Below are 24,809 nucleotides of genomic sequence, written 5' to 3' on the forward strand. Positions count from 1 at the left end.
GTCGAGGAATGCTCAAAAAAACACCTGTTTGGAACATTCCACAGGTGAACAGGTTAATGGGAAACAGGTGAGTGTCATGATTGGGTATAAAGGGAGCGTCCCTGAAAGGCTCAGTCGTTCACAAGCAAGGACGGGGTGAGGTTCACCACTTTGTGAACAACTGCGTGAGAAAATAGTCCAACAGTTTTAAGAACAATGTTTCTCAACGTGCAATTGCAAGGACTTTAGGGATTTTATCATCTACAGTCCATAATATCATCAAAGGATTCAGAGAATCTGGAGAAATCTCTGCAAGTAAGCGGCAAGGCAGAAAACCAACACTGAATGCCCATGACCTTCGATCCCTCAGACGGCACTGCATTAAAAACCCACATCATTCTGTAACGGATATTCCCACATGGGCTCAGGAACACTTCAGAAAACCCTTGTCAGTGAACTCAGTTCGTCGCTCCATCTACAAGTGCAAGTTAAAACTCTGCCATGCAAAGCGAAGCCACATATCAACACCACCCAGAAACACCGCCGGCTTCTCTGGGCCCAAGCTCATCTGACATGGACTGACGCAAAGTGGAAAAGTGTCCTGTGTCCTGACGAGTCCACATTTCAGATTGTTTTTGGAAATCATGGACGTCGTGTCCTCCGGGCCAAAGAGGAAAAGGACTGTCCAGATTGTTATCAGCGCAAAGTTCAAAAGCCAGCATCTCTGATGGTATGAGGTGTGTTAGTGCCCATGGCATGGGTAACTTGCACATCTGTGAAGGCACCATTAATGCTGAAAGGTACATACAGGTTTTGGAAGCAACATCTGCTGCCATCCAAGCAACGTCTTTTTCAGGGACGTCCTGCTTATTTCAGCAAGACAATGCCAAGCCACATTCTGCACGTGTTACAACAGCGTGGCTTCATAGTAAAAGAGTGCAGGTACTAGACTGGCCTGCCTGCAGTCCAGACCTGTCTCCCACTGAAAATGTGTGGCGCATTATGAAGCGCAAAATACGCCAACGGAGACCCCGGACTGTTGAGTAACTGAAGTTGTACAACAAGCAAGAATGGGAAAGAATTCCACCTACAAAGCCTCAACGATTAGTGTCCTCAGTTCCCAAACGCTTATTGAGTGCTTATTGAGTTCAATTGAATACAGGTTGAAAAGTATTTGCAGATCATCGTATTCTGTTTTTATTTGTTTTACACAATGTTCCAACTTCATTGGAATTGGGGTTGTATATTCTATGTTAAACAGATAAAGCCTTCCACTCATAGAACATCTTTCCTCACAAGACATGACAGACGCTTTAACTGACATTTAAAAAATAAACTACATCTTCACATAGCCCACTTAATAAAAGTAGTAGGCTGTAAATAGGCTAAACTTTAGCCCTTTTATTATAACAAGAAACAATTTATAGGCTGTAAAAATATGACTTTTACCAAACCATATCAAACAAGGTTAGCATCATAGGTTAGCAAGTTCCAGACCAGAAATACAAGCATGTTTATTTTCTCTGGTTTAAAGAATCTTCTCTGTGGTGTTACAGCATTCGCTGTGCTGAAAGAGCAGTTCATTCTGTGTTCTCAGTAGGTTTGTTTATTAATTCTACACTGTTAAAAATGAGAGATCAGCTCAACTAAAAATTGTATAGTAATTGATTTCATGGCTTTTCTTGAGTTGACTCAACTTGAAGACACAAGAGTTCACAAAACTCAGACCTCTTAGTTGAGTCAAAAATTCATCTAATTTTTTTAGTTCTGCATCTCTGTAACACTCCTGCTAGATGTTTTTCCTCTTATAGAGGGCGTGGCTGGGGCTCAAATGCACAACCTACTGTTGGGGTGAAGACTTAGTCTACTGCACCACTTAGGAACACATGCAACTCAGATTTTGTGTCTACAAATGTTTAATAGACCAGAGAAACTTTAACTTTAAAGCAAGGCATCGTCTCACATGGTGCAACTGTCTACTAATTCCTCCAGACATCAGGAGGTTGTGAATTTGAATCCCAGCAATACCACAGCTGTCCATATCCAGAAGCCCAAGAGAAAAATGTCAGGCGGGTCTGTGTGTCAGTTAGTGGATAAACTGAGTGTAAAAAAAAAACAAACACAAATTCAGTTTTGTTTATCTAACTGAGATGCAGACCTAGAAACAGTAGCTGGGAGAATTTTTGACTCAACTAAGAAGTTTGAGTTTGGTGTCCTCAGGTTGAGTCAACTCAAGAAAAGCCAGGTAATCAGTTACTATGTCATTTTAAGCTGAGCAGACTTCTCATTTTCACAGCGCGTTCATTTCTTCGTTTTGAACCGTTGTATCTACCACTGTGTCATGAACGAATCAGACACATGGCTGACCCTCAAGCCGGAACTCAGACCCTTCTGTTTGAAGGTTTTGTTGATATTCAGTGGTATAAGATGTTCGGTTTTAATTACCTCTGATGGCGCAGTCGCCCTCGGCTTGTCTAGGCATCTTACCTCCACCTTACCTCAACACTGAGGCAAGACAGAGTCTAAGTGATGTTAAGAAGGAGGCAAAACCGAGATTGTTCATTTACAGTCTTGAGCCCGGAACTGGACTCAAGTCCTACAACACTTACAGTTACTGTTTATTTGCTGAATTAAACATAAAATGTGGCCTGTTCCAAAGTTACGGCACATTTTTAATTTTGTATTTTTTTCCAATATGTTAAACTCAACAAATACATTGTGTTGTAAATTAAATAATGCCTACTGTCCTTTATACCTTTATATTGAGTGTAAATTTCATGGCGAGCAGACCAAAAGAAACAGCCCAGAATGACTTGGAAAGAAGTCTGGTTCCATTCACTTACACTGAAAGTAAAGTATGTTTTTTCCTTCTCCTGTAAAGTTACCAAGGTTTTGTATCTCCAACAGCCGTGAAATAGAAGCTGTGCCCTGAAATTTTCAGGAAATGCTGTATTTAAGTGTATTCACTGCAGAGGATGTGTTAATTTCATGTAAAAATTAACAAAACATAACTTGATAGTTTAAATGTATTTGTGAGATGATGGCATTCTGCAAAACCCCTTGTGGTGTAATTTAAAGGTATTAACTCATTTCCAGATTTCGCAGTTTGGACCTCAGCATATGCTTGTATTGTGTGAAGAGACTGTATGACCGTAGGAGAGAACTAGGATTACTGGATGGCGTCTTCTGCTTTAAGCCAAGAGGTTGGATGCTGTTGTGACTCGTTGGTGAATTTTTAACTTCTGAGGATGTGTATAGGTTAGATCCCACCATCTGCACTGTTTATATGTGTGGATAACCGAGAGAGCATTCAGCTGTGTGTGCGTGTGCGTTGGGAGGTGTTCTGGATTCATGACACATACAGAGCTCACATCACATCCTGACCTCAAAAAAACAGACCTGCTTTTAGCCGCCTCTGGTTAAAACTACACACACACAAACACACACACTCACACACAAACACACACATTCTCACACACACACACACACACACACACACACACGGTAAACTCTTAAATGAGCTCTTTGATGCAGAGCATCTTCTCAACCACATAAACTCGCTCACCCCTTTTTACCTTATCTCACTGTCTTCACTCTCTCTCTCCATCTCTCTCTATCCTCTCTTTCCCTCTCTCATGCTTTCTTCTCTTTTTCTCTCTCTCTCTCCCTCTTCTCTCATTTTCTCTTCCTCTCTCACTTTCTCTCACTTCTCTCTATTTCTCTCCTCTTGCTCCCCCCACTCTTTCTCTCTTCCTCTTCTATTTTGCCTTCTTTCTCTCTCTCTCTCTCTCTCTCTCTCTCTCTCTCTCTCTCTGTCTCTCTCTCTTTCTTTCTCCCTCTATACAGGAAACAGGCTATGCACTCTTTCTGCCTCCCACTCTTTCACTACTCCATTCTGCTGCTGAATTCAAATCACTCCTTTTCATTCATCCTTCCATCCATCCTTTGCTGTCTCCTTCTAGGCATCCCTCCATCTCTCGCAGTCCTGCCCACAGAGATGAAATCCACCCTGCAGCTTCTTCCTGAGTGTATACGCATCTAAATGACCATTTCACTTGAACACATTCCTGCGTTTTCTGCTATGTTGAAACACAGTGTGTCTGTCAGACAGACCAGCTGAAGACCCTGAATCGCTACACGTATGAACATCATTTCAGGAAGAGAATTTTGCATTAGATGCACTGAAGAAGAGCAACAGCAATCAGTTCAAACTAGAATGAAAAATCTGATTATGCAGATACTGCCTGCACTGTGGTGGTCCTGGGGTCCTGACCACTGAAGAACATGGTAAAAGGGGGCTGTGTATATACATATAGGGGTATGGGATATACTGTTATTTCAAATAGTACGTATATATGTAAGGACATATGTATGACCCACCAGTGAAGTTAAACATAGTTACTCAGAGTGTGTGTGTGTGTGTGTGTGTGTGTGTGTGTGTGTGTGTGTGTGTGTGTGTGTGTGTGTGTGTGTGTGTGTGTGCACGCACGTGCATGTGCATTTATGTGCTGTAGCTTGGACCACTGAAGCGGAACCCTGTGTGTTTTCTGTGAAGTAGCAGATCCTGATTGCTCTGTGTGAGTGAGGGGGATTCACACACGCTGCCTGAGCAGCTTCTCTTCCCTCTGCCTAACAACAGAGTGTGTCAGTAGAGCAGTGCACACACACTCTGTCTCTCTCACACACACACACACACACACACAAACTGTAATAATGTCGCGTTTCCACACACAGTAGCATTCTGGTTTGATATGAGTGGCGTCCATCTGGGCCTCCAGCACCCGACCTTCAACAGGGTCAGAGAGAGAGAGAGAGAGAGAGAGAAAGAAGGAGCATTACAGTGTCTCCTATACAGAGATGTAAATGTAAATACAGAGAGCGAGGGAGACATACATGGTGAGCAACATAGAGATGTATACATATAGAGAAAGAAACATACATACATACATACATACAGATAAAAGACATGCAGAGAGAGAGAATGGAGGCAAAAACAATAATCCAGATTATTATAGTATAGCTAATACAAATGGATAATAATTAATGCATCATAATACTAATGTTATAATACTGTAATTAATGTGTAATTATTAAATACTAATGTTGAAGTACCAGTAAATATGTGTAATAAATAATATGAGATAGTGTGATGGTTAATATTTTAGTATAACATTGAAAGCAGAATCTTTGTTAGAATGTGAGTGAATGTTGTTTTTGTCTGTGTGGCTCAGTCCATGTGTGTGTCTTTGTGTCTCAGTCCATGTGTGTGTCTTTGTGTCTCAGTCCATGTGTGTGTCTGTGTGGCTCAGTCCATGTGTGTGTCTTTGTGTCTCAGTCCATGTGTGTGTCTGCATGTGTGTGTGCGTGTGTCTCAGTCTATGTGTGTGTCTCAGTCCATGTGTGTGTCTGTATCTCAGTCCGTGTGTGTGTGCCTGCATGTCGCTGTGAATGTGTGTCTCAGTCTGTGTGTGTGTCTGTGTGTGTGTGTGTGTCTGTGTGTCTCAGTCCGTGTGTGTGTCTGCATGTCTCGGTGCATGTGTGTCTGTGTGGATGTGTGTGTGTGTCTCAGTCTGTGTGTGTGTGTGTGTGTGTGTGTGTGTGCGTGTGTGTGTGTGTGTGTGTGTGTGTGTGTGTGTGTGCGCGTGTGTCTGCGTGTGTCTGTGCATGTGTGTGCGCTTGTTCCATTGATGAAAGGCTTTAGCCTTGGCAGTGTGTGCTGTTGTGCCACACCTATCGAGCCAGACGGCTAACATTCGTCCGTGTGTGTTGATGCCAGCCAGTGTGTACTTGGAATTATGTGTTTTTAAAAAATCAACAAACAACAAACAAATGGCGGGCTGGTTGCCGTGGTAACAGATGGATTGAATGTTTGCAAGGGGAATAGTTTAGTGCAGGGAAAAGAGAGGAGGAGAGGGAAGGAGGGATGGAGTGAGAGACATGGCCCGCAGGCATATGAGAGAGAGAGAGAGAGGGACAGAGAGAAAGAGAGAGAGGTGGTATTTTACTGTGCTAATGAAGGCACTCAGAATGGGAAGAGAAGAGGGGACGACAAAAGGAAGAAAATAGAAAAGGAGAGAAAGACAATTGGAGAGGGAGAGAAGATGAGATGAGAAAAGGAAAGAAGACAAGAAAAGAGGAGATGAGAAGAGATTAAAAAAAAGAGAAAACCAAGTAGGAGAAAAGAAAATGACAAACGGAAGATGGTAGAGGAGAAAATGGGAAGGGAACAGAGTGGAGGAGTGGATGGGTAGATGAGGCAGAAAAGAGAGCGGGATCGATGATGAGAAAGGAGGAGAAGCGGTTGTGTATGACACTCCAGCTGGAAACCATGCTACAGTTCAGGAAATGAGCAGAGGTGTGTGAGAGTGTGTAACTATGGAGAGATGATTTTGACTATGATCTATTTAAAGAGCATATTGAGAGAGAGAGAGAGAGAGAGATAGAGAGAGAGAGAGAGAGAGATAGAGAGAGAGAGAGAGAGAGAGAGAGAGAGAGAGAGAGCAGAGAAATGATAAAGTAAACGGTGGAGTCTTTAATAGAATCTGTTTGTTGCTTACAGAAATAACCCCCCTCTTTCTTAACCCCTTTGCTCTACTAACCTTAGAAGCTCTCTCTCTCTCTCTCTCTCTCTCTCTCCTCTGTCTCTCTCAATATGTGTGTAACTCTTTCTTCCTGGTGATTTAACATTACAGTATTTCACACAGTAATGTCAGTATAATAATAATAATAATACTATATTATAATATATAATTATATAATAATGATTACTATTATTATTATTATTGTTGTTGTTGCTAATCAAGTAATTGTTGTATATATATAACACCAGTATCACTTGAACCTGCCATGTTACCACTACCAGTAACTGCTGTGATGACAGATGTCATGTTTGATGTTATGACAGTTACTAGTACTAATAATGTGACGCTGTTATATCGCTGAACAAAATCTGTGCTAATAGTTTATGACAGAATATGACATCTCCTGTGAAATATTTATGCCATGCTTATGTCGATAATACGTAACAGTTCAAATAAAATGTTACCAATATTTCTTCACTATCCTCGACCAAGCAGATCTAAAGTAAGAGCATCAAATCATTAGATTTTCTCTCTTTTTGATGCTTTATTGGCATTAGAGATCGCACAATACTACATTTCCTTTTCCAAATGTGGAAGGAGAAGGAGATTTTTTTAATTGAAACACTTCATTTAAGCTTGTAAAAACATCATGCTGAAACTACTCAAACACTCTATTACTACACAGTAAGAAATACACAGCTAACAACATCATGCAGTGCGACTGTGGGATATTTCAGGAGAGATTTATTGCTTTATTTATTAGTGTTACCCTTCAGTATACAGTCCAGTGTTTTCTGCTGATATCATCTCGATACCAAGATCCGTCAGCACTGATATGACATTCATAATTGGCGTGACTGTATGTGGTATGTAAAAAAAGATGCCTTCTATAATAATAATGTTAAAGAGTGCCAGAAATTATTAATGATTAAATCATTCTTAAAGTTATTGCATTTTTTTTATCATCATCACAGAGTGCTGCTGCCAGGAATTCATTTCAGAGGAGTGAGAGATTGCAGTAAATGCAGACTAATCACTCTGTAACCCGTCTGGCAAAGCACATTTATTTATATTTTTATTTATATGTGTGTGTGTGTGTGTGTGTGTGTGTGTCTATATATATATATATAGGACACGTTTTCAATATGTGACTAAGGTCCTTGAGCAAGACACCTAACTCCCAACTGGTGCCGTGAATTGGGCTGCCCACTGCTTTGGGCAAGGGTGCTCACTGCCCATTAGTGTGTGTGTGTGTGTGTGTGTGTGCTCACTAGTGTGTATGTGGTGTTTCGCTTCATGGATGAGTTAAAGGTTTATATATATATATATATATATATATATATATATATATATATATATATATATATATATATATATATAAAGTAGAGCTTAGATCTTTCCAGGATTGCGTTATCTATTTTTATCTATTTGTCTATTTAAACCCAAAGCAATAATAATTGAATTTTGAATATTGCTGTTTTTAGGTAGTGGAAACTTCACTTTGTTTTGGATTTGGTGTTGCTGTTCAAGCTCAAGTATGTAAAAATTTGACAATGAAAGCGAATCTATCAACCTTGCAATACCTTCATGCCGGTAACATATTTAACATGTTAAATCATCTTTAATAGCTAGCTTTCTAAAGCTTTCACAAAAAAGGCTTAAATCTGATTGGATAATCCTGATTCCTTCGACAGAAGCTGGTAGGCAATAAAATACAAATAAAACTAGTGACAGGTTCAGTTGATGTCTGTCAAATCCAGTAAACCCAGCATCTCAGTGCAGACTGGGACGTGGAATTGGAGTTTTCTGAGTGCTACCGTGTTTTGTATGATTATATGCAAGAAGCTCCACACTGTCTGTATTGTTGGAGGTGCTGCCATAGTTTCTGAGTTTGCTTGCAGAAATGCAGAACACAATTTAGGTCAGTCACAGTAAAAAGAGCCAATAAAACCCACGAGAAATGTGAAGTATGTTCATATTACTGCATTTGCTTTTAAAAAGATTTTTTGTGACAAAATAACCTCTGAAATATTTGCTTTGCTAAATAATGTTCTTTACATATCAAATAAATGAAACGACAGCATTGAGATGTCACATTATGAGGGTAGAAGAGTTGAGTAAATGATGGAAATAGTTCATTTTTTAAATTGACCTTAAAGAGTTAAATATGCAGGATTGTTTAATGAAGAATTCATTTACTTTTACAAACACCATTTGAGCACAACCACAGTGAAAAACAACTCTAAATGTTATAGGTGACTTAAATGCTGTGTGTGTGCCATGTTTACATCCGTACATTTAGAAGTCATGAAATATTTCATAGGGGGTTTAAACCCAGCATCCACGGCTACACCTGCTTTCAAACACTATAGCCCCTCTTACTCCTTCTCTGTCTATCTTTCTCTTACTTACCCTCTCTCTCTTTTCTCTCAGTTCCAGTTGTAAAGATGCTTCCTCAGCGACAGTGGGGAAGGTTCGCGACCTGGCTTCATTCCGTCGTCATTTCCGGATGGGTTTTATGACCATGCCGGCGTCTCAGGACCTGTCCCCTCACTCCTGCGCCACCGCTATGGCGCCACGCTCTCAATCTTGCCATGCCGTGGGCACGGGAGAGGGCGGGAGTCTAGAGAACGGAGACTATCCTGACTCAGACACACAGACGCACCCTAACCCAGCCCGCTGCCCCCCTGCCAAACCCAAACGTCATCCTAGCACACGCCTTAGCTCCACGCCCCAGCTGGAGCACCCGGCGCGGGGCAGTCACGGCCCTCCGGATGCCCCGCCCCCACCACCCCCTCAAAACCCACCAAAACACTCTGAGAAGAAGAACGGTGAGTGGCTTGTTACTGTGTGTGGATGGAGTACTTTATGTGTCATGTTGAATCATTTTATGATATCACAGTATTAAAGAAACGGTTTGGCAAGTGATTAAATTTGATCAGTTTTTCACTTAGTGCACATGTAGTCAATCAGCCGAGGCATGTCTGGTGTCTGAAGTTTGTTTCTTTAGTTTAGCACTGGAGCTTGGAGGCTTATGTAGCTAACAAGTAATGGAAACAGGCAGTATGTAGTAATGTGTGCTAATTTTGGGGGTAGAAGCTATCATTACTTAACTTACATTGCCCCATAACTCTCCCTTCATTTCTCTAGCAATGAAGAAGTCTGATTCTGGTGAGATGCCGGGGAGAAAAGTGCCACCCCAGAAGCCGAAGCGGAGCCCAAGCACTCAGCTGTCCTTTGATCCCCCACCCCCTCGAGTCCCGCCGCCGGCTACACCCCTGCCATTCCAGAGCGCAGAGCCGTCTCCCCACGGTGAGGGCGGGGAAGACGAGCCTGTCTACATTGAGATGGTGGGTCAGGTTTTCACCCGAGAGACCCCTGGTACACAAACCCCACACCCGCTTACGCCCAGGTATGGCTTTTATCATTATTATTATGTTTACTAATAATGATGATGATTTATTTTAGTTAAATAAATTAACAAAGCACACTTTACTATTTTTTAATAAGTAAAAATAAACATAAATGGTAAATTCAGAGGACTTTGAAACAATGATTATGAAGTCAACAGCTTACTGTTCTTTGTTTTATTATTCTGCGATTTCTTTGTAGCTTTTTCATGGGTTGCAGTTTCCAAGCATTTAATCAAGTATGATTTTTACTTTTAAATTAATGGTGGAATATTGAGAAAAACTGCCACAAATGATGTTACAAAGGTGCCCCTCATAGACATCACATACGTATGAGGAATACCATAGAAATGGCCTAGTAACACCTTAACAACCCCAAATATCAAAGCAGCAGCCTAGCAATGCCTTAGCGACCAGCTGGGATTCCATCGCAATAGGCTAGTAACACCTTAACAACCCCCAGATTCCATAGCAGCAGCCTAGCAATGCCTTAGCGACCACCTGGGATTCCACAGCAATGGCCTAGTAACACATTAGACACCACCTGGAATACCATAGCAACAACCTAAAAAAATCTGAGCATCTACATTAAATTCCATAAGGCACTAGCAAAACCCTATTCACTACCTGGGACAACATAACAACAGTCTAGCAACCACTTGGGATAGTCCAGCAACAGCCTAGTAACACGTCAAAACCACCTGGGATTTCATATCAATGGCTTTGTCAAGTTTTTCTTTTTAACTTCCTATTACTCTTGTTGTTGTTGTTGCTGTTGTTGTTATTAAATGCTGATAACATGAAATTTCATGTTCTCACCCAGTGCCACCACGCCTGACTCCGATTCAGATCAAGGCGAGGCCATTTATGAGGAGATGAAGTATCCTGTGGCTGAGGATTCGGCTCGGGACGCCCAGCGCCGCCTGCCGCCCAAACACAAGTCAGCCAAAGCCTACCACTCTTCCTCCATTAGCTCTTCTTCAGCATCTTCTTCCCTCCCTCGCCCCTCGTCCTCCTCTCCCTCCTGCTCTTCTTCCCATTCCAAACCCAAAGCTGCTGTCTCCATCTCTCACTCTTCCCCTCTCCCTTCCTCCTCTTCTGCCTCCTCCACGCCTGTGCCCCCACAGCCCCTTTCTGCCTCACCCCACCCGCCCCGCGCCCCCACCCCATTCCTCCTACCCGGCACCAAGTCCGAATCGGAGATTGGCAGCACCAGCAAGATCCCGGCACCGTTCCCAAATCTGCTGCAGCACAAACCACCTCTGCTGGCCTTCCCTCAGCCCGCTGCTGCCTCTAGTGGCATTTCAGCGCAGCACAAGAGCAGTTCAGCCAAATCGGGGAGCTCCAGTGGTCAGGCACCATCAAGCCTGCCTCCAACTACTAGCACGTCCAGCTCCAGCTCCAAGGACACATCCGGAGGTGAAAAGGAGAGAGAGAAGGACAGGAAAGACGGTCAGTTAGGTCCAGCGCCGGGCCTTAGAGCAAGGAGCCACTCCACTCCTCTGCCTCCGTCCTCCAAATCTTCCTCGCCCTACTCGCATCATCATCACCACCACCACCCTCATCACCGGCCGTCGCACTACCATCACTACCGGAAACCTGAGAAAGAGTCATCAAAAGCAAGAGAAGTACGTTTGCATGATATGTTGTTTGTAAAACATTATCACAATATTTGACCTTTGTGATGCTGATATGACAAGAACATGAGCACAATAACAGATCACTCAGTTTAACAAATCACATGTGTTGTTACGTGTCCTTTCTCCACTCTCCTTCAGGGTTCTGGTTGTCAAGATGTAATCATGGGTGGGTCATGGAAAGACCGTACGAATAACATAACAGTAGCTAGATAACTAGATACCTAACAGATAATGTGCTAAGTAGCTAGCCACATAACTAACATACTTTTGCACTTAATCAGCAAGTTAATTAATGTTACGTGATGTAATTTAAATATGATGGCTGTTTAAGTCATCCGTTTAAGTCTGAATAACCACAACTTTAGCAAGACTAGCACTAACATTAAGTTACCGATAGCATGGTAGAGATAACAGATAACAGTCTTGTGGCTATCTAACCTAGCTAGCTGCAAGATTAGCTAGACGAACAAAACTGCTACCTAACCAGCAAGTTAGCTAAGAAAAATATTCGGAACTGTTCCCTGAGTTTGTGCCAACGTCACAGCATGACACTGTACTGTATAATGCTACATGACACCTACATAAACCTTTGATGATTACTGACATAAACGTACATTAACATTTTTAAAGCTTTATTCCAGGCACAGTCATTATAAAGGTGTGAAGAGAGTACTATGACAACTGATACTTGTTGGAATAAGCCTTTATAAGTGTTCATATAACTATATGTTATTTGTCATTAAAGGCTTATGTAGGTGTCAGCCTTAGGAACACTGCCCAACAGTAAAGGGATACCTTTAAATGTCTTCTTTACTCTTAGCCACTTGTATCTGCACTTGCATTGGTGTTGCTCTTTAATGAATCAAGATGTCCATGTGATTCGTATTCAGTCAAAATAATGCATCTTTAATAGTGTCAAGTCAAGGGTTCACCAATACGTTGTCATATTATCATATTGTAAGGTATATCACAGTTGTAGTATGTGAGACTACAATGTTTTGTCTGTATTGCGCAGGCCTACCGAGAAGGAGGCCCCTCACAGTCCTCAGCTCAGACCCAGACGCAGGCCAAGGAGGGCAAGTCTGTCAGTTTCCTGCTCAAGTCAGACAAATTGGAGAGAGAGAGGGACCGGGAGAGGGACAGAGACAGAGACAGGGACACACCGGAGTCCATCCAGGCTGATTCAGCCACACACACGTCCCATACCGGCACTAGCACCACGCCAACCCCCAGCCTTCCTCTTGCAGCATCGTCCTCCTCATCATCGGTAACGCCATCCACCTCTTCCTGCTCCCAGAGGCCGCATTCTCGGCCCCACCTGCAGCGCTCCCACACCCCTCACCTACCCGCCTACAAGCCACCACCGTCTGACAGCCCCCTGCTCTGGACCTACCCCTCTGTGGGCTTCCGGCGGCCCCCAGCCTATGACAGCCTGCGTGGTGGTCCGCAGCTTCCCACTCTGCAGCAGCCAGATGGCGGGGCCAAGGGCGTAGCTGCAGCCACACAGGCCCATCAGCAAGTCAAGGCAGGGTTTCTGCCGTGGGACAGCAGTCTGAGCATCGATGAGCAGGCCTACTGGCCCATGCACAGGAAACTGTCCTTCAGCCACAGCAGCAGAGAATCAGAGAGTAAGAGATATGAGAGATCTGTATTCATATGTTTGTTAGTCTCAGATCTTTTGGCATTTATTTATTTCCATAAGACAGTGGGATTTTGTCATGAGCTGCTCATTGTCGCGGATCTATCCAGGTAAAAGACTGTGTAGTGTTTGAGCCTCACCTGTAATCACTCGTAGTTACAGGGAACCAGGTGTGGTGTCAAGCACTTCTAAGATTTTGAATGTTGTGTAGTGTCCAATAGACATTACACATTCATCCCTCTGAGCTGCAGTGTAAGCACTTTAATACGCAGGGAAAACAAGAAGTCGTATTTTTCATTCTTAATTTTAGTTTAATGTTTAGCCTTCATGAAGATGTTTTACACAGTCGTTTTTTAGTGATGAAAACTGCGGAAATAATAAGTCAGATGTGCTTTTGATTTTGACTCTGAACATAAAAGTCATCATTTTTTTTACACTGTAAAAATGGTTCAGTTAAAAAGTAAGTTTAAATTCATTCAGCTTCTGATAGTAAGTTAACAGACTTTTTTTTACCTTGAAATGCTGAATCATTTTTTACAGTGCAGACAAGGTGACCTAAAGACACAGACACTGGCTGTTAGTCCATTCTGGAATGAAAAAAAAAGTAACTCTCACAGGAGCTCTAAAGACCTGATCGAGGCTCTACAGCAGCGCTCTGTATGTGTGGAGTTTAAGGTTCTGCTTCAGGTTCTGGTCTGATCTTTGGGTACTAACAGAACAAACTACAGGAGCAACCATGAGCACTGAAGTGAAATATGGCATTAGCATTAATGTGTTTTCAATGACTTTTTTGTTCCTTTGGTGTGGCCTAATGGGTTTGTAGCCCCTCTGGCAGAAATGGAAATTGTCCTAGATATGTTGAAAATGTAGCTATCAAATAACTGTAGCGTTAAATAATCAAAGTGGTGATTTTTTTGCTAATTGTGTCCCAATTTATTGATTTCCCTTGCACAGATTGATGAATTTCCTGTGCTAACACACCAGCTAAACCTGTTTAAACCTAACTATCAAATCGAAGTAGGTGTGTTTGAGCAGGAGAATCACCAAACTATACAGGAATTCAGCCCCTCGCCACTCTTATAGGGCTACAAACTGTTTCCGTCCTTCTGAAATACAGCAGGGATGCAAAACTGCAGTGGCAGAGAGCCGTAGCAACAGCAAGTGCTTTAGGACTTCCCCAGACTGAACGCACACCTGACTCTGCTAATGAAGTCCTCGATAATGAACTGATGAGTTGAGTCAGGTTTGTTAACGCTGAAGGGCTGAAACATGCAGCTCTGTAATCCTTGTTTGTCAGTTTGACAATGAAACAAAGAGAAAAATCGCAAGTGAAAAATCAAACAGCTTAATGAAAAATATAAATCCGAAACAAAAACAAATGTCTATTACTGTGTAATTATTGTGATTAAATATAATTATGTTTAAGTAGCGCAGCAAAACAACACGATTGCCGTATTTCTAAGGTTAAACCAATGTGGAGTGTTGCTTTCCTGACATTTTTGGTCTGTTTTTTGGAAACAACCTCTTAATCAAGAACATTCTGTTTCTCTCTCTCTCTCTCTCTCTCTCTCTGTATCTCTCTCTCTCTCTCTGTATCTCTCTCTCTCTGTATCTCTCTCTCTCTCTCTCTCTCTCTCTCTCTCTGTATCTCTCTCTCTCTGTATCTCTCTCTCTCTCTCTCTCTCTCTCTCTCTGTATCTCTCTCTCTCTCTGTATCTCTCTCTCTCTGTATCTCTCTCTCTCTCTCTCTCTCTCTCTCTCTGTATCTCTCTCTCTCTGTATCTCTCTCTCTCTCTCTGTATCTCTCTCTCTCTCTCTGTATCTCTCTCTCTCTGTATCTCTCTCTCTCTCTGTATCTCTCTCTCTCTCTGTATCTCTCTCTCTCTGTATCTCTCTCTCTCTCTCTCTATCTCTCTCTCTCTCTCTGTAGAGGAGGACGGTCGTGTGTGGAACGGCAGCACTGACGCTCTGTTGAGAAGAGACAGAGATGACATTGGGGGTGGAGTCCGGGGCACAGGGCACTCTGGGATACCCGTGCGGGCATCAAGCAGAATCGGGCACAGCGAGAGCCTGGCAGGGGCAGACGGACCCCCAGGGTTCAGGGCCCTGCCCCGAGCAGGACTGCCCCTGCCCTGCCAAACCTTCCCCGCCTGCCGAAACGGAGGTGAGCTCACTTTACCAGCCGCATCCGCCTGCACTTCCCCTTCAACACATGAAATCTCCACATAGCCCTGTTCTAATAATGATCTTCAGAGCACTTCATTGGTAGCACTCCATTTTAAAAGTCCCATATCCTACATTTGTCTTATGTTTTTTTATTTATTTATTTATCTTTTCTTATTTTTCATTTATGTCATTGGTTTTGTGTATCAGAAACAGTCCTAATTCATTTTACAGGACCATTTTCCCATCTCTCTTTATCCTTAAACTGGCTTTTTTGTTGCTGTGCCTTTAAGACTGGCATATGTGAATAAGCTTTGTTCTGATTGGCTGCACTGTATGGTCTCTCACTCAGAACTGAGACACTCCTGTTAATTTCAGCATCCATTGGCAAAGCCAAATTGCTGTAGGTTGAATAGATGGATGCGTGTAAATGTGTTGGTTTTCGTGACATCACAGAAGCAATGAATTCAGATGGGCTGTTTTGGCAGCTTTATTTCAGTACCTGGACTGTATGGACTGGTACATTTTGACACATTAACAATGTTTACATTTTACATCAAACTCTTTATTTCAAGAAAGTGAGGAACATTAAGTTCTACATGATATGGGCTCTTTAGGGAGCACACATTGGGGTTTATTAAGGTCTTGTTCTTTGTTCAGTGAATCCCAAATTAGACATTTCTAAATAGTCCATTCACTATGCATTAATCTTTATAATTAATGATCTGTATTACTACAAAACTGGAGCTCTGTTAGCTGTAATAACGTACAGTAAAGAAAGTTAAGACATCTCTATGCATATTATTGAGAATGAAGAAATCACCTAAATTCACATCTTGTTAGTCTATAAATGTCAGCACTGATTGATGCCTTTAGGTTCAAGGATGTGTCGAGTGACATCTGGAGCTTATTGCATTTGAGCTTATAAGAGTTTAATGAGTCACTAATGCTTTGTGCAGTTATAGGACCGTTGACTGCCAAAAAATTCAGATCTCGCTTCACTTCCAAATGAGCCCTGGTTCAGACTGTATTAATACAGTTAACATTTTTACAGGGATTTTACATCAGGGCGTGCTTTTCTCTTCTAGTAGGATGTCATCATTGTTCATTTGCATAATCTGCCTGTTTTAACATTTGACCCTTCACAGACGCTGAAATCATACCTGCAGCACATATGGCGATGACATGCTTTTGACTTTGGCACTCAGATCATGAAACATAGTTTTTGTCCAGGTGTCAGCAGCCTGATTGGATTGTCAGTTTGAATTTAACCAATCAAAAAGAAGCGGATATCAAGTGAGGTTTATTATTATTGCATTGACTTCACTTATCCAGGGGTCGGCAACATGCGGCTCTTTTACTGCCCTGTTGCGGCTTCGCAGGAGAATTAGATTTTAGATGAATATCAATCATTTGAAGATGAATGGACTTATTTGCACTTACAGCACTCAGCTGGTTTACTGATACGTTTAATCTGCAATGAGAAACTGACCACCGTTTGTCATTTGCCAGCTTCTTGTTCAGATTTTTTCATTCCACCTTAAATAGTGCAGCAGCTCTGGTGCTTCAAGCACCATTTAAGGTGGTACAGGAAAACTCTAACAAGTAGCTGGCAAATCAGAAGCTGACTTCAGCCTCATAAAACGTCAAACATTCAGAGACATTTTACAAGAAAGTTTTCTGCTGGAGATGCAAGAAAAGTGGCTATAGCGGCGCTAAAGCTTAGAGCAAAGTGAGTCTGCAATTTCATTTATATTAGATTTTTAGCCTACACTAGTCCTACTGAGACATGTTTACAGCCAAGACGGTACAATAGGCATAAAATGTCGTGGCTCCCAAGGTGGTTTTATTTTTTATGAAAGGACAAAATGTTTCTTCTTAACATTTGGATTGCCGACCCCTGACATAGACATTAAATGTCTCTGCTCATTGTGTCCACTGAGAGTAAGAGTGCTTGTATTCTTGTCAGGTTTCTGAACCAACAGACAAACACCTACGTGTATTATTTGGTGCACTTGATCCGTTGCCGTGTGAAACCACATGAAAAAGATACAGTATCACAAAAACCCAAACTCTGGTTCGAAGACAAACTAGCTGTGAAAACTGCCTGAACAGCACTTTAGAGTATGGAGCACATGTTAAAGTATGAGCAACCCATTAAACTCTTACCAACTCTTAAGTAACAAAGTGGAATAAAATAAATCACCTTGTCACTTTTTCACACTTAGTTATTTGTGTAACACCTTCTAAAGAAAGTGCTTATTGTACATTATTATAACTAATAACGCAGTGATTTCCATATAATAGACCTTCAGTTATGTACTAACACAGGAGATTTTACTGCATGATGAAAAAATCATTTGGTAGTGTTTAATTTGGGCTTTGCTGAGCGAAGAACATTTTCATTAATCCCCAATATAACCTTACAAAACCTCCTCCTATCTACAAACTCACATTTGTAGTAGTTGCTGGGTAATAAGGCTTATATTAATAACTGAGCAATGAGGCCAGTAATTTAAGGGGTAACTAAAAAAATCTCATCCTTTTGTGTGTTCTAGTACATTTTCAATATGGTGAATGAAAAATAGCTAAGGGCTGGAGTACTTGCCTCACAGCTTTGCTGGTCTTAAAAATGTGTGTAAAGAACAGAATTAGACTTGAATAAATGTGTTATTTTCTCCCTTGGGCAAGAAAACTGGTCTTAGAAAGCAGACCAGGGAACTGTGAGTTGATGCAGACACCATGCAAATTCCACTAAAGAGAAGGTGTTTTTATAGCTCATTATGCAAAGTGTAAGGTTATTAATGCATTACATGGTTCCACTGAACCTGGGGCACAGAACTTAAAGGATGTTCATTCATTCCTTGACACTATAGTTTAGAATAAACTGAAGTGTGTGTGTGTGTGTGTGTGTGTGTGTGTGTGTGTGTGTGTGTGTGTGTGTGTGTGTGTGTGTGTGTGTGTGTTTACAACGTGCAGAGCTGGGCCGATTGGGTAGATCGTCCTCCACATCAGGAGTGAAGCAGGCTGGAGGAGACGTTCAGAGACAGAGCAGCCTGCCGGCCAGAGAGGCTCTCAGTCAGGTAACTGTTACTGTTACTGGTTGCTCTAAAGGCCACTACACACCAGTGTCACATACCATGTAGTGCTGCACCACTATGCACAAAGTGTCACAGTGAGAGCGCTGATAAACATCAAGCTCAAGTTCATTTAACTCTTCTTGTATAGATTTGTTCCAAATTCCTTAACAACACTTTACAAACTCACTATTTGCGGTGGCCTTTTTCTGTTCTTATTACAGTTAATAACTCTGTTTCTGCTACTGTCATGGCATTTTCCACCAGGCAGTGGAGTAAACTGTGGCTACAAATCCATGATCACGCATTTTGTCATCTTTTCTATTGGATTTAGTCTTTGCATTGGGGTACTAAACGAACTGAAACATGGGTGGAGCTAGTAATGATGCAACACATTCATGGGTCAAACGCAACCAGAGTCAGATGACCACAATGATGTGGTGAGATTTATGTTTGGATTTGTAACCCTATTGTGCTGTAATGTGGAAAATGCCGTGAGTCTTACTGGCACTGTTAGTGTTGCTAACATTTACTTATATGAATAAGAGTATCCAGCTAAATAATTTGAAATGCCAAAAACAAACTGAATCATGCTTCTTGTGCAAATTAGCACATTCCAATAAAATGTCCGGTTAAACTAATAAGCAGGTATCGTCCAGTAAATGGTATATTACCCAGGCAGGGATAATAAGTAAAATGAGCTGATGTATGTGATTTGAATGTACTAGCCCCTCTGCAGTATTTGATGTGATTAAGCTGTGCTGCTTTAATTGGATTATTCTGTCGGAGACGCTGCTAACGATGCATGTGTGATTACGGCTGGCATTTATGGTATGTGGCATCAGTATGTGTAATGAGGGTAATGGGAGTTAAATGCAGGAGGCGATGGTATTGGCTGGTAAAGGGCCTGAGCCTCCAGCGTCCCCACCCAAACGCGGCTGCAGAGGAGATGAGCCGCGCGAGAGTGTGTGCACGTGCAGCTGCGGGGTCACCGAGTCCAAACAGAACGAGAGAGGCATACAGAGACGGAGAGTGAGACAGAGGCTGCAGTGAAAGGGAGGGAAGAAGAGAGGGAGGGAAGGAAAGAAGGAAGAGAAAGGGAGAAAGAGAAGAGAGAGAGAGATTGAGGAGAGAGAGAGAGAGAGAGAGAGAGAGGAGGAGGAGGGAGAAAAAAGAGAAAGGGAGAAAAAGAGAGAGAGAGAGAGAGAGAGAGAGAAGGAAAAGAGGGAGAGAGAAAGTGGCAGAAAGTAGAAGCAGAAGAGAAAAGGGTTGTAGTGACTGTTACAGATGATTAAACAGACCTGAGTTGCAAACTCTCTGTCTTCCGCTCCCTTCCTCTCTCTCTCTCTCTCTCTCCCTCCCTCTCTCTCTCTCTCTCTCTCTGATATCTGTGTGGTTCAGTCAGTCTGATGTATGTGAATGTGAGTGTAGTGGTACAGTAGCTCTGCCTGGTGTTTGAGCTGCTTTGCTACAGTTCTGCTCTCTTGTCTGCTTTTCATGTGCCGCCGTCTCTTGGCAGAAACTCAAATGCTGATGCAGTCAGTGTGTGTGTGTGTGTGTGTGTGTGTGTGTGTGTGTGTGTGTGTGTGTGTGTGGTATGTGCGTGTATGTGCGCGTTTGTGTGTGTGTGCGCGTGTGGTGTGTGAGTGTATGTGCGCGCGCGTGTGTGTGTGGTGTGTGCGTGTGTGTGTGGTGTGTGCGTGTATGTGCGCACGTGTGTGTGTGTATGTGCGCGTGTGTATGTGTGTGTGTATGTGTGTGTGTGTGTGGTGTGTGCGTGTATGTGCGCGCGTGTGTGTGTGTATGTGTGTGTGTATGTGTGTGTGTGTGTGGTGTGTGCGTGTATGTGCGCGCGTGTGTGTGTGTATGTGTGTGCTGCAGTGACGGACTCTGTGTGCTGATTTGACCTTCCCTCTTGCAGCAGGAGGGGTTGGGAGGGGGTAGCTGTGCAATAATACCATCTGCTGGCTGTACAGGAAACAGCAACAGTCTCTTCTGTGTGTTCTGTGCTTTTTGCAGGTCTTTAAAGTTTTAAGTTTTATGTTTCAGTGCCATGAAACTGAAAGCAAACATCCAAAGGTCACAGAAAAATCGTGTTTTCATCTTTCAAATTAGCCTCAAAACATGTTGAGCTATTCAAGTCACTTACATGGCTGTAACGTGGGGGCTGAGGCAGGTTGCAAATATGAAGAGGCTTTATTAGGGGGAACCAGGAGACAAAGCGAGGGTCAAAACAGAGAAACAGTACAAAGAAAAAGACTTAGGACTAATAAATAAAATAATAATAATAAATAAAAGGAATAATAACACTGAGACTTTGCAGACACAACACCAACAAAGGGGTCTATAAAAAGGACATAATGAGTCAAGGATCACTTGAAGGTGTGCAAGTGGGCAGAGCCAGGCATACATTCAGATGTAGGTTATTTTTCCACTCATGTAGCCACAACAAAATGCACTTTTTAGAGTAACATTTTAGCGAATAAGATAAAGGCCACTAATTGCAATTGACTACACAAAATCCTGCATTGAATTATAATTAATTGACAGCCCTAATAAATAAAAATACATTAGTCCATACATAAATACATGAATTCTATCCATCATAGAGTGTCAGAAACCACATAGTCTGTTGGACAGAGTTTGAAGCTAGTGTGTGATCATTTTGGCATGCAGTGCTTATTGGTGAGGTATAATCTTCCATTACCTGTTAGCTACTTTAGCCTCGCAGCTCCACTGCAAATCTAAAAAGCAAATTTAAGGCTCCAAACATGGCTTGTAGAGATATAACAGTACAACATATTGTGTCTCAAATTATTGTGTAGCATTGTATCATATTGCTTTGCTTTATCATTACTCTGCATTGTGTTCTTCATTGGGACACTATAAGGCACAGTGTTTGTTTCAGAAGTACTTGTATAATGTTCAGTGCTCTAATAATTTGTTAAATAATATTAAATAATAAATTGTAAATGGAACTGTAACAGATTATTGTGAAGCACCTTCTTTAGCCACTCCTTATATTTTGCTGTTTTGAAAACTTTAGCGACTTTAGACATGCTGTATAGTATCACATTTGTGAATCGGTACATCCTTAATATCTTGGCTGATCGACTACATTTGGTTTAAAGGAGAGTTTCTGTTAATTAGATTTTTCACCAAACTATCACTTTAAGTGTCAATTTTCAAGAACCTTCTTCTCTTTATTGTGTACATTTTTTAGCTATAACTTGTCCTTCTCTCTTTCTTTCTCTCTCCAGCTTCATGCGCTCTCTCAGGCTCCCTGCAGTCCCTCCCTGGCCCGTCCTCAGATGCAGACACAGCAGCAGCAGGCTCAGGCTCAGGCTCAGTTCCACCTGCAGCAGCTCCAGCAGCACCACCTGCAGCTGCAATTCCAGCAGCTGGCCCAGCTTGCAGCGCAGGCACAGCCTCCAGCCACCGGGGGCAGCGGTCCCGGTGTGCCGGCCCAGCGCGATGGCAAACTGCTGGAGGTGATAGAGAGGAAGCGGTGCTTGTGCAAGGAAATTAAAGCCCACCGGCGGCCTGATAAGAGCCTGTGTAAACAGGACAGCATGCCCATCCTCCCCAGCTGGAGGAAAACACCTGAACCGCGAAAGACGGGCACTCCGCCCTGCCAAAGACCGCAGGCCGTGGTGTGGGACACGGCCATCTGACAGAGAGAGAGAGGAGGGTGGCACGGAGGAAGGGAAGAGTGCAGGATGCCATAGGGACATTGCGTGTCTGTGAGGGAGATCAGTAGGCTACATTCACATTACAAGTGACACAAATCTGATGTTTTTTGCCTAAACACAGATCTGATTCTTTCAAAAACTGGAAACATATCTCATATGTGGCAACTGCAATGTAACCAGATCATTTGTTTTCCTTATTTTTAAAGCACCATTCTTAAAGGGAAATTCTGCGAATTTGGAAATCTCCACAATTAGGTTAAGATAAGCAAATGCATTCAGATTGATTTGGTGTAAAATACTCTGTTCTAGAGAAACTTACAGAGTGAAATTTGTCCATGGTGGTACCAGATGTCTGAAGAGTTTAATGTCTCTAAAAGCTCCGTCAAAGAAAGTTGTTAAATGAAATGGCTATAAATACACCTGACCCCTGAGACCCCTGAGACATTGTTTTATGATGAAGTTTTGGTCTAAAATGAATTTTTTAAAAGCCGTTCATGGCGGAAAGGAACTTGTAGAGTGTTGTGAGGCAAAATAGAGCACTTATTTTTTCAGCTTTATCATTATTTTGCCATCATCACCGTAATATCTATCCTTTCAGGAGAAAGTAGGTTCACTGGCTGTTTTGGATAGTAAATCTTCTTCTTCTTTCGGCTGCTCCCTTTAGGGGTCGCCACAGCGGATCATCTGCCTCCATCTTGCCATATCCACTGCCTCCTCTACTTTCACACCAACCATCTCCATGTCCACCTTCACTACATCCATAAACCTTCTCTGAGGTCTACCTCTTCTCCTTCTACCCGGCAGCTCCATCTCCAACATTCTTTGCCCAATATATCCACTATTCCTCCTCAACACATGTCCAAACCATCTCAACCTGGCCTCTCTGGCTTTATCTCCAACTGCTCCACCTTCATTGTCCCTCTGATCTGCTCATTTCTAAGCTTGTCCAGCCTTGTCACTCCCAACGAAAATCTCAGCATCTTCATTGCTACCAAATCCAGCTCAGCCTCCTGTCTTTTAGACAGAGCCACAGTCTCCAAACCATACATCATAGCATCATTTTGTAAACCTTCCCTTTCACTCTTGCTGCTATCCTTCTGTCACACATCAGCCCTGACACCCGTCTCCACCCACTCCATCCTGCCTGCACCCTCTTCTTCACCTCTTTTCTACACGGTCCATTGCTCTGGATGGTTGACCCAAGATATTTGAAGTCATCCACCTTTACGACCTCTACTCCTTGCATCTTCACTTTTCCACCTGCCTCCCTCTCATTCACACACATGTATTCCATCTTGTCTCTACTGACCTTCATTCCTCTCCTCTCGATTGCAAACCTCTACCTCTCCAGATTCTCTCCCACCTGCTCTCTACTCTCACCACAGATTACAATGTCATCTGCAAACATCATGGTCCATGGAGCCTCCTGCCTGACCTCATCTGTCAACCTGTCCATCACCATTGCAAACAAGAAGGGGCTCAAAGCTGATCCCTGATGTAACCCTACCTTCACCTTGAATCCATTTGTCACTCCAACTGCACACCTCACCACTGTCTCACTATCCTCATACATGTCCTGCACCACCCTAACATACTTTTCAGCTACACCTGACTTCCTCATACAGTACCACAGTTCCTGTCTTGGCACCCTATCATATGCCTTCTCTAGATCCACAAAGACACAATGTAGCTCCTTCTGACCTTCTCTGTAATTCTCTACGAACACAGTGCAAAAATTGCACCTGTGGTACTCTTTCTGGGCATGAAACCAAACTGCTGCTCACTGATCTGGACCTCTCGCCTTAGCCTTGCTTCAACAACTCTTTCCCATACCTTCATGGTGTGGCTCATCAACTTTATACCTCTGTAGTTACTGCAGCTCTGCACATCACCCTTGTTCTTAAAAATGGGGACCAGTACACTGCTTCTCCACTCATCAGGCCTGAGCCTTTGTCTTTGCCACCATTCTTTTCACTATGCAGCTAGCCTCACAGTACTCCTGCCTACTTCCTTCATCTCTCTGGTTATCCCACTTTTTCTTAGCTGCCTTCTTCTTCTATACTCTCCTGGACTTCCTCATTCCACCACCAACTTTCCTTGTCTTCTTTCCTCTGACCAGACGAAACACCCAACACATTTTTGCCAGTTTCTTTCACCACCTTAGCTGTAGTTTCCCAGTCCTCAGGTAGCTCCTCACTGCCTCCAAGGGCCTGTTTCAATTTTTCCCTGAACTGCCTGCAACCATCCTCCTCCTTCAGCTTCCACCATCTAATCTTTGGCTCTGTCTTCACTCTCTTCCTCTTCTTTGTTTCTAATCTCATTCTACAGACAACCACCCTATGCTGCCTTGCTACACTTTCCCCTGGTACCACTTTACAATCTCCAATCTTCTTTAGGTGGCATCTCCTGCTAAGGATATAATCCACCTGTGTGCACCTCCCTCCACTCTTGTATGTCACCCTGTGTTCTTCCCTCTTCTGAAAATATGTGTTCACCACAGCCATTTCCATTCTCTTTGCAAAATCTACAACCATCACTAATCTCTCCTCTCTAGGGACACCATCTACCACTTCATCCATCTTACTCCAAAATTCCTCTTTCTCCTCTAACTGACAACCAACCTGTGGT

At 42.7% G+C, this 24,809-nt stretch overlaps 1 protein-coding gene across 2 annotated transcripts in view; it reads left to right on the plus strand.

The window, feature by feature from the left end:
* Nucleotides 1-22,922, plus strand: part of LOC108428927 (neuronal tyrosine-phosphorylated phosphoinositide-3-kinase adapter 1) — a 57,390-nt gene extending 34,468 nt beyond the window's left edge. For both annotated transcript variants that reach the window (XM_017700316.2, XM_037533338.1), the window contains exons 3-9: nt 8,994-9,391; nt 9,711-9,972; nt 10,794-11,598; nt 12,626-13,238; nt 15,180-15,413; nt 18,392-18,495; nt 21,750-22,922. In XM_017700316.2, the coding sequence (XP_017555805.1) occupies nt 8,994-9,391; nt 9,711-9,972; nt 10,794-11,598; nt 12,626-13,238; nt 15,180-15,413; nt 18,392-18,495; nt 21,750-22,163 (2,830 nt within the window). In that variant the 3' untranslated portion in view covers nt 22,164-22,922. The remainder of the gene's footprint in view (nt 1-8,993; nt 9,392-9,710; nt 9,973-10,793; nt 11,599-12,625; nt 13,239-15,179; nt 15,414-18,391; nt 18,496-21,749) is intronic.
* The last annotated feature ends 1,887 nt before the right edge of the window (nt 22,923-24,809 follow it).

The sequence above is a fragment of the Pygocentrus nattereri genome, chromosome 23 (genome assembly GCF_015220715.1).
Source record: "Pygocentrus nattereri isolate fPygNat1 chromosome 23, fPygNat1.pri, whole genome shotgun sequence".
Taxonomy (NCBI): Eukaryota; Metazoa; Chordata; class Actinopteri; order Characiformes; family Serrasalmidae; genus Pygocentrus; species Pygocentrus nattereri.